Source organism: Orycteropus afer, unplaced genomic scaffold (genome assembly GCF_000298275.1).
Source record: "Orycteropus afer afer isolate SDZICR_OR568_19922 unplaced genomic scaffold, OryAfe1.0 scaffold00179, whole genome shotgun sequence".
Lineage (NCBI taxonomy): Eukaryota > Metazoa > Chordata > Mammalia > Tubulidentata > Orycteropodidae > Orycteropus > Orycteropus afer.
In genome coordinates this window covers 3,206,545-3,217,285 of record NW_006921766.1, presented here as the reverse complement: position 1 = coordinate 3,217,285, position 10,741 = coordinate 3,206,545, and the positions used below count along the sequence as shown (strand labels likewise).

Below are 10,741 nucleotides of genomic sequence, written 5' to 3'. Positions count from 1 at the left end.
ACTGCCTCAGAAACCCAAGGAGGGGTCACTAGGAGTCGGGGCCGACTCGATGGCAAATAACAACAACAACATTAAGCGCCCACAGGTTTTCTGAATGGTGCACTAGTAGTGGCCTAAGGACAGCATCACCAGTGGCATTAATAATAGGCATTAGGATAAACCTGCCCTTTGATGCCTTTTGTTCCTTGCCTGCTTTTCTTCTATTGAAATGAATGTCTTGCTCAGCAGTTTTTTTCCAATAACTTGTTGTAAAGTTAAACACTTGCTTACATGAATAACCACCTTCTGTAATTATTTTCAGGAGCTCTGGTAGCATAGTGCCTAAGGCACTTGACTGCTAAACCCCTCTGAGTTGTTGACAATGGTAGCTGGGCACCATCTAGTTCTGGTCTCATGGTCATACAGGCTGTGGATCACATGGTCTACCAGTCCCTTGGACTAATATTTTTCATGCCACTCTGAGGCAGGAAGACTGGGCAGTCTACTTCTGTAAAGATTTACTGCCTCGGAAATCCAAAGGGGGTCACTATGAGTCAGAATCAACTCAGTGGCAGTGAATTTGGTTTTGGTTTATTTGGTTTTCTTCATTCTTCACAAAGTGAACTTTTGAAAAGCAGGGGTACCCGTACATCCTCAAAAACCCTATTTCCAAGTAAGGTCATGTCACATTCACAAATACTGAGGGTTAGGAACTGGACGTATCTTTTCTGGAGATACAATTTAATGCAGTGCACATAGTAACTGACCTCTGATAATGACGAGGTTTGTATTTTCAACTTAGACTCATTTGTTTAAAATATCAACTTGGAGTCAGAGAAGCATCTTACGCCTTAAAATGTCCCAACTTCTACTTTATCCCCAGGCCACATAGCCTTTCCTTGCTGGTCTACTCTGCTCTGGGAAATCTAGCTCCTCTCTTCCTGCTGCTTGGTGAGACCTGTGGAGCCCTCCTGACTCCTCTCCACCCTGCTTTCAGTCCCTCTGCAAATCCTTCTGGCAAATCCCTTGTTTGTGTGACATCCAGCCACAGCCTCCCCTTCTTAGTCACTCTGTCTGTTCTTCACACAGCAGTCAGAGGGATCCTCTCAAAGTGTAGGTCTTGTTACCCCTCTGTTGACAGCCTTCCTGTGATTTCCCACCCACTCAGACACACCCACAGTCTTCACTGTGGCCCTCACTGTCACCCCTCCAACTCCTGCCACCCATTCCCTTCTCATTTCTCTGCTCCACCATGCTGGTCTCCCAACTGTGCCTCACATGCACCACACATCCCCTCCCTTGGGCCCATGCCAGCCCTCCTTCTGTCCAGAATGTTCCTGCTCATGGGCGCCTTAACCCCCTGCCCTCTAATTATCCTCTTTTCCTGCTCTGTCATTTCCTTCATCCCTTTCTCATTTATTTATAGTTGACTGATTTGCATCTGTGTCTTCCCACTTGAATCTAAGCTCTGTCAAGTCAAGGACGTTGTATTTTTCTGCTGTATTTCCAGGGCATGAGACCATGTCTAACATGGGATAAACATTTGCAGGCACTAGTTTTTTCCTCTGCATCTTTTTGTGAAGTTTTGTGACTAGACCTCCCACATCCTAGCTCCTGCAAGGTGGGATAATGCTCATCCCTGGTGGAGGCTCTGGAATAACACTCTGAAATTGAAGCTGCTCTACTCTGTCTAGCTCTGTGGTCCTGCCCCCAGGCTTCACAGTATGAAATGTGCTTGTAAGAGAACTTCCTCTCTGGGCTGCATGAGGATGGCCCAAGTTAGGATGTAACTTGATCAGATGACACCTAGCATTTGCTGCTGCTGCCCGCACTGCTGTTAGTGAGCTGGACACCCCCATTCCTGTGAGCTGTTTTGCTCATGAAGTGCTTCCAGTTCCTTCTTCATCTGCTCATTGTGAGTTAGATGTGCTTCAGAGAAGCACAGTCTGATGGGTGACAATTGGTGGTCTTGCTGGTGCAGATCAGGTAGGCTCTGTCCTGGGCCTGCACAGCCCTCTAGACACATCCAGATGTGGTATCTCATGGCAGATTATACCCCTCGATGTGGACATGGTACGGTCAGGCTGGCCCTCTCCTACTCTGTGCCAGCATAGTCTGACATGGTACCGATGTGCTGTGTTCCTTGCATTTGTATTGCAGGTGTCTGTCATCCATGCCACTTTAGCTTCTGTCCATCATCCAGGCCATATTTGTATTATAGTCAGTTGCTGTGAATGTGCCTGTCTCAGTGGCCCCAAGCATTTCTTAAGCATTTTTGTCCTGGGTCACTCAGACCACTCTGTGGAGACACCACCAGTCCTGGTCTCGCCCTCACCGAGGCATTAGCCTAACCAGTGCGTTCTCTGTGAAGCCTGCCTTGAGCATGGGGCCCAAAAGGCCACCCTCTCACCCCTGACGTGGCAATCCTGGGAGTCCCTGTGTGGTGCTTACCTAGGGTCTCTCTGTCTCACTCCTCCTTGCCATGTTTACTCCAGAAAGCAGGGATCTTGCTGTCTTGTTCATGGCTGTGTTCCAGGGCCCGGAGCTGTCACTTGTGGGCGATGGCTCTTTATTATACTGTGGAGTCATAGTGGAGATCGTGATGACAAGGCTGGGCCAGCACAGTTTCCACAAGGTGTTTTAAAGATGGCTTCATTGTTCCATATGACAGTGTGTGTGTTTTTAAAAATTGTGTGGATGCTGTGAAGTAAGGGGGACAAAAAATGCTCTACAACTATTAACTGATGTTTTTCTGCTTTTGTTTTCCCAGACCACATTTGCTTTTGACTCAAGATGATTTGATGTCTTGTAATAAAACTCTCATTAACCATGATGGCTACACAGACATTAAGTATAGACAGCTATCAAGATGGGCAACAAGTGAGAGCTTTAACCTTACTTTTAATTGTAATTGCAGTTAATAGACCTAGTAATAAGACATGAAAAATGCTTTGTATATTTATACTTCAATTTCTTTGAGATTGGAAGTTCAATTTAAAGTATATTATACATATATGTGGGTGTTCAGAATGATAAGCTATAGAGTTGTTCAGATTATTGTCTTAAGAAAAATCATGACTACCACTAATTTTGACTCCTCTAAACCATGTAACAGTTTCTTGAGAATTTACCTTTTTAGTGTCAGGGTTAATGAAGATGGTAACTTTTAAGGGAAAGCTGCATATTTTGATAATTCATGATAAACAATTTTCATGTTGATCAGCCGCTTGTCTGAGTGTCCTCCTTGATCATGTTCTGATGGAAATCCTGTAGTTTCACATGCTCAGTTGTGAGCATGAGAAAGCACTGCAGTGGGAAGGATGAATCTATACGTCTACTTCTCCCAGCTCTGAGTGCTTTTCTCTAGAGTGGTGGTGGTTGTTGTTATGTGCCGTCGAGTCGGCCCTGACTCGTAGCGACCCCTCCTTGGGTTTCCGAGGCAGTATCACTACGGAAATAGGATTGCCCAGCCTTCCTTCCAAGGAGTGGCTGGTGGGTTTGAACCGCCAGCCTTCTGGTTAGCAGTCAAGTGCTTTAGCCACTATGTTACCAGAGCTCCTAGAGTGGTGGAAAAGAATATAATTATGTTCTGGTTACCTAGTGCCGCTCTGACAGGAATATACACCACAAATGGGATGGCCTGTTAAGGGGTTGATTCTCTTACAGTTTGGAGGCTTTAAGTCCAAGTTCGAAGTGCCAGGCTCTGGAGGCTGGGTGAAAGCCTCTCAGCCTTGGGCTTCAGCTCTGCCTCCAGCTCCCGGCCCCTTGAAGCTAGAGGCTTTTCTTCACTCAGATAGCTGCTGGCTGCTAAGGCTGCCAAGCCCAAGGTTGACAAGTAAAAAGACACAATCCCAATATTAAAGTCCATTGTAAATCCCCAGGTCGGCAGAGCATTGCAGGCTGCGGAACAATGACATGGCTACATGCAGGGTTCAAGGTGCCATAAGCTAGAGACTATCCCCAAGGCTTTTGCTTCTATATAGGAAGCAGACCACATTCCCTACGGCAGCTACTCAGCTGTTCATAGTAGATTCCACTATGGAGTTGATTAGCAGTCTCATCATGGGGAGTACTACATCCAGCTGCCCAGCCAAGTTGACACACAGACTGAAACATTTATTTTCACCTGTTTGCATGGAACTTTTGCTCTTTTTTTGTTTTTTTGGCTAGCATAATTTAATAAAGAACTCTGGTGGTGGAGTGCTAGGGCATTTGACTGCTAAGCAGAAGGTTAGTGTTTTAAACCCACCAGCTGCTCTGTGGAAAGAAGATGTGGCAATCTACTTCTGTAAAGATTTACCTGCTCAGAAACCATTGGGGTCCACTATGAGTCAGAATTGACTCAATGGCAGTAGGTTGTGGGTTTTGGGGTTTGTTTTTTTTTTTTTTTTGCTTTATAATTTAATAAATTTAGGTATTATTTGTTTTCATATCATAGGCAAATAACTCTTGATTTCTCTTCTTTCAAATGGGGACAGTAACAGTGCCAGGTACTATGTGGAGTACATTACACATGTTCTTTCCTTCCATAAATGAAGACAGCTGCCTGAGGTCCCAGAGCCATGCCAGGGTGGAGTTGGGGTCAGAGCCAAGAATGTTGTCCACTTCACTGAACACCCCTTCTAGGCTTGTGTAAAGGCAGGCCTGGAAGTTCCATCCCAGTGGAATAGTCACCATCTAGAAAACTTTGCTTGCTCTTGAACAAAATAAGTCATATCAAAATTTCTTATTTTATAGATAAATGTAGTAGCTAGTCATGTGGGAAATTAATTTAAAAATATTTTTATTCTGTTTTCTAGCTGAAACTAGAAAACTGAGTTATATTTGTTCATATGGGGAGAAATCCATTAACCGAGTTAAACTTTTTTGATATGGGCAGCATTTATAATAGTCTTACAGTGTGCTGGGCATCTAATGGTTGAGAGCTACTGGTACCCTATTTACAGAGTAATAAAACAATTGCAGCAATAGAAATTTTCTCCATATTTTGTTTGCTCTCTTTGGTTTAATATTATTTCAGTTCATTCATTGATTCATGTAACAAAGATGCATTAAGTCTCCTAATGTCCATAGTGTTATAGATGAAGACACAATACTTGACTATGGGAGGTAGACAAGTAGATAGTGTGATGATAGTGCAGACAGGGGCAGGGAGCATCTAGTTCAGCTTGAAGGAATTGGTTAGTTAAAGGGGAGAGGAGATAGTAGTAGTCAGGGAAGCTTCCCAGAAAGTTGGATTCATTAAGGGGGATAAGAGTATTAGGGAAGCTTGTCAGAAAGTTGAGTTACTTAAGCGAGGGTGGGTGATAGTCAGGGGAGCTTCCTATTGTTCTGGAGATTAGTTTTGAAGCAGAGGAGGGTCTGGTGAGGTTTTGCTGACCACTCAGGGCAGAGAAACAGCATATGCAGTGGCCCAGAGCAGTGAAACATCCTGCATTTTGGGATTTATAGGCAGATCAGCCTGAGTCAGGGATGAGCTGCTAGTTGCCCAGCTTCAGGAGGTGCACTGTGATCTGTGCCATTGGTGTCCTCTAGATTTACATAGACAGCAGGACATGGTGGTGCCCCTTAGTTGGAAAGGCCATGAAGAGTCTGTGAGCTCAGCTCTCCAGCCCAATTCAGGGCCCCACTGCAATGTCCTTGATAGCCAGCCTTCTTGACAATGATCACCACGATCCAGTAAGAGTGTGGAAAGAGGAGACTAGGTGGTGTTATAAAATAATATTCTGCAAAGGGGATTCATGGGTACCATATTCTTTGAGTTCTTTCATGTTTATAAATGTCTTCCTGTTGCTTTTGCACATGAATGCCATCTTCATTGGGAATAATTTGCTGACGTTAACACTTTTCCCTAAGAATATTGTAGACGTTTCTCCATTGTTTCCTGGCCAAGCTGCTGTGGGACAGTTTGAGGCCAAACTAATTTCCTCCTTAGAGATAATTAATTTTTCACGTGTGGATGCCTGAGGAATTTATCCTCCCTGAGGAATTTTTTTAATCTTTAAGGTTTAGTATGGAGTTGAGCCATGTCTCACATTGTATATTCTGTATCAAATTATCTTGGAGCTTGGCATGCCTTTTGATCTGTAGACTTAGTTCTTTGTCTGTTTCAGGAATCTTCTGCATTGTATCTCTGAAACTACTTATGTTCCCTTTGCTGTGTTCTCCACCTTAGATGTAATTGTCCAGAGGTCAAATTGTGTTTATCGGTCTTCCATATCAATTAACTTTTCTTTGATCAATTAATTGCCTTGATTTTTTTTGTCTTTTTCATCTGTGTATGTTTGTAATTTTCTTAGATCTTTCCTCTGCATTGGTAATTTAATTTTCACTGGTGTCTCTTCTGTTTTTCCTGTGTCTTAATTTATCTGTTAGTTGTAGAATGATGTTTGGGCCTCATTTGTTTCCTTAAGACTATAAACAGCCCCCACCCCCCAATCTCAATCAGTTCTTTTATCAGCTTAAATTTAACATAGATACCAACAGTATAAGCAATTATGAGGGATTTGTTTTTGCTCTCTTTCTTGTCTGGTTTCTTCAGCGTTGTTTTGTTTTTGTCTTTTGCTAGCTCTGTCCTCATCCCCCAGTAACACAGGTAGCTTGGTTTTACTATGCTGTCCTTTTACTTTTCTTATGCCAAGTTGTCTGGGCCTGCATAGTCCATTTTTCCAAATGTTATAGGGTAGCTTCTTGACTACATTCCTACCATATCTGAGACTTTGTTTTCCTTGCTACTCTGACAGCCATATGACAGTTTTGTGTTATATGACTTGGGAGGAGTTGGGGAACGGGATGGCCACAAGGGAAGCCTAGCTGAGGCACCACACGGTCTTTCTTGGACCAGTGAGGTTTGGGAAAAGCTCCAGGATATTTTTTTGGGAGTTGTGTCGGGGGTTGTTCCCCAGTGGGGGTTTTGGCTTACTACCCTCCTTGCTAGGAGCTCTGGTAGCGTAGTGCCTATGGCACTTGACTGCTAACCAGAAGGTTGGCAGTTCAAACCCACCAGCCACTCCTTGGAAGAAAGATGGGGCAATCTTCTTTCGTAGTGATACTGCCTCAAAAACCCAAGGAGGGGTCGCTATGAGTCAGATCTGACTTGATGGCACATAATAACAACAACAACAACAACAACAACAACCCTTCTTGCTTGGAACCCCATTTACATTGAGAAATTCACTTCTGCTGTTTGTTTTCCATTGACCAGGGCTTTACTACACAGAAAAGGGTATGGGATAAAAGAGTGCCCGTGCAATTTTCTTCTCTCTCTACTTCAGGACTTAGTGAGAATGCTCAGGATTGGGATTGATGCACAGGCACTGTTTAATTTTTCTGATTGGGCTCTAACCCTCATAACTAATTCCTGTGTGCTCCTGGGTTGGTTGGTCAGGAGTCAAGGTGGGCTATGCCTCTCCTCCTCTTGACTCGTGTTTCTTTTCTAGCTTGCTAGTGTTCCACCTTTCCTTGTCTGTTCTGTTGCAGAGATTTTTGTTGATTTTGTGCTTTTTGCATGTTTTAATAAAAATTGAGGGAGGGAAGTTCTTTGATATTTTAACTTGCTCTGTTAACCAAGTGTTTTTTTAATTTGTTTTTTTCCTATATGCAAATCTAATGATGTGCCCCTGCCTAAACCACCCAGTGGCTCTGCACAGATTTCAGGGAAAGTCCAGATGACATACCCTGCAAGGCCCAGCACCATCTGGCCCCCAGTCACCACCCTTGGCTCATCACTCACCACCCCTATACCAGCTTAGTCCTTTGACCTTCCCAGAGTCCCCAGGCCTTCTCCCAGCCATTGGCATGCACACACCTCTGCTAGGACATGCAGACTCAGCACTGGCTGTTCTTCTGTTCTTCGTCTCTTGGCATCAACTTGGCCAACTCTTCCAGGTCTTGGTTTAGCTCACACCTTCTTGACTCCTTGCCTATCCCATTTCATACTATAGCCTGCATCCCATTCCTCTTTTCTGATCTTGGTCCTCTCTCATAGTAGTGAACACCTTCTGACGTGTTCTATCACATGCTCATTTTCTGTGCTTACTGGGGTTGGCCTCCTGCTCTCAGACATTGGGTCCCCAGGACAGGGTTCTGGCCATGCTGGTCTCTGGTACAGCCGAGTGCCCTCTTAATGCCAAGCACACGAAAATGCTTTTTTTTTTAAAAAAATAGTTAAGCACTTTCCACGACATGGAAAAGTTTTTCTGAATATTATTTTAAATAAACAATATTCCATAGTATAGATATATTATCATTTACTTACCCATTATGCTGAGTTTCTTTTTTTTTCACAATCATTGAAAAAAATACTGACATAAATCTTTCAAGGCTGCTTTATACTTCCTGTCAGATTGCCCTCCAGAAAGGCTGTTTGGTGGAGCTTTAGTTACTTTAGGTCTTTTTTTTTTTTTAAGAGAGAGAAAAACTATTTCCTAAGTACATTGTGTAATCTAAAAGTGGTGCCTCCTCCACCACAAAATGGAAGTCATGTTGGCCACTCTGGATGTTGAGGAGAGGAGAACAGGTGCCTGGAGTGACAAGGTTCTACCCACACACATGCACTCACATGCATGCTCCCTTGGTTGGCTGCTTTGTTGAGGGCAGGGGCATGGCAAGCTGGGTGCCAGGCAGGAACCTGACCCACCCATAGGGCAGTGAGGCACCTATCTTTGCTTGTAGATGATTAGAAGTTCACTGTAGTAGTTTTGTTTTTTTGTAAGCCTAAACATCCTCTTCATACTTTTATTATTATTTTTTAACCTCAGTGGCAAACACATAATTTGTTGAAAGCAATTTTGACCATATATTTAAGGCCACTTCTTATGTTTATTCTAACTAATACTGCTTCTTTAAACACAGCTGTCTACTTTCTGGATGCATAACTTTTCTTAACTCTTTTATAGCTATATATTCCTGAGGTTTAAGGGTAGATAAGGGAAAATTTTGGCTTTATGTTTGTGACAAGATATGAAAAGCTTGGATTGTTTATCTTTCCATTGTTATGAGAAGATACATAGCAAGAGGATACAGGAGTAAGACTGCATATGTGTAGATCCCTTAAATAGTGTATAAGTATCATGATTTTAAAAATCAGATATTGATTACCTCAGTTCTTAAATGGTTCAGAAATTTGACCTTTATTTTATCTACTTGAATAGCACACTCAATTCAGAGAAATTTTTTGGCAATATTCTTTCTGTAGAGTTGCTAGTCACAGAGGTACCTGGGAAATTACCATTTTTATTGCATTTCTGTTTGGAAATAGGATGCATAGCAGCAGTTTGTCTTATGTTTGGTAACAAATTATCCTCCTTTTACAGATGCAAGTAGTAACAGAGTTAAAAACGGAGCAAGATCCTAACTGCTCTGAGCCTGATGCAGAAGGAGTGAGCCCTCCCCCTGTGGAATCTCAGACACCAATGGATGCAGACAAGCAGGCCATTTATAGGTATCTCTTGAGATGTGATGTGGTGGGGCTTTGAGGGGAATGAACAGAATAGAAGAACTTGTTAACTGGAATGCTAAAGCTGTTAACTAGAGACTCTGAGTGGTGCAAATGGTAACACACTTGGCTGCTGATTGAAAGTTTGTAGGTTTGAATCCACCCAAAGGCATCTTGGAAGAAAGGCCTGGTGATCTACTTCTGGAAAATCAGCCATTGAAAATCCTATGGAGACACATATGGGATTGCCATGAATTGGGGTTGACTTGCTGACAACTAGAAAAAATATTAACTAAGCAGTATTGGTAAGGTACCATTAAGTGGTAATTATACTTGAGTGAGCATTTCTCAGGTTAGATGTTATTTCTAATACTAAAAAAAAAAAAAAGTTTTGGAATATAAATAGATATTTTAGGTAACGTTGTAGAAAAGAAATCTTCTGTCCTGAATGATTTTACTGAAGAATTACACCAAACATGAATAGAAAAATAAAAATAGCAAGTCAATGTATTCTCTTCCAGAAAATAGAAGAGGAGGGACTACTTCCCAACTAATTTTATGAATCCAGTATCACTCAGATACTAAAACCAGACAAAGACAATACAAAAAAAGAAAACTATGAAATAATATCCCTCATGAACATAGTCATAAAAATTTTAAAAATATTAACAAATTAAGAATATATAAGAAGAATAATACTCTAAGATCAAATGGAGTCTACCCTAGGAATACAAGGCTGGTTCATTATTCAAAAATCAATCATTGAGCTCCCCCACATGATTATATCAATTATGCCAAAAAGCATTTGACAATTCAACATCCAGTTATGTGAAAAACCGTCAACAGCGTAGTAATAGAAGTGAAGTTTCTTAACCTGATAAAGAACATCTACAAAAACCAAAGTTAACATCTTACTTAATGGTGTAAAGACTGAATACTTACCCCCTGAGATCAGGAACATGTCCACTCTTATTATTCCTAATCAGCATTGTGTTAGAAGTTCTAGCCAATGCAGTAAGGCCAGAAAAAGAAATGAAAGACATACCAGATTAGAAATAAAACTGGCTCTTTACAAAGATGGCATTGTCTACATCGAAGACCCTAATGAGTGTACTGAAGACATTTTTGAACCAATAAGTGAGTTTATTAAGGTCGCAGCTTACAAGGGCAACATGGAAGGACCAGTTACCACTTCTATTCCAGTATTGTGCAATTAAAACAAGTCCAAGAGACACTGGGAGGAGGTAACTATGGGGAGGAAGTGGGAGGGGAGCTGCTGCATTGTAAATTTTGGTCAATGACATGAGACAAAGTATATGTGAACTG

General features: G+C 42.1%; 1 protein-coding gene across 1 annotated transcript in view; it reads left to right on the top strand.

The window, feature by feature from the left end:
• Positions 1-2,808: 2,808 nt before the first annotated feature.
• PKNOX1 (PBX/knotted 1 homeobox 1) overlaps positions 2,809-10,741 on the top strand; it is an 86,637-nt gene continuing 78,704 nt past the window's right edge. Inside the window, exons 1-2 of the mRNA XM_007947267.2 lie at positions 2,809-2,859; positions 9,294-9,421. Coding sequence (XP_007945458.1) covers positions 2,809-2,859; positions 9,294-9,421 — 179 coding nt within the window. The remainder of the gene's footprint in view (positions 2,860-9,293; positions 9,422-10,741) is intronic.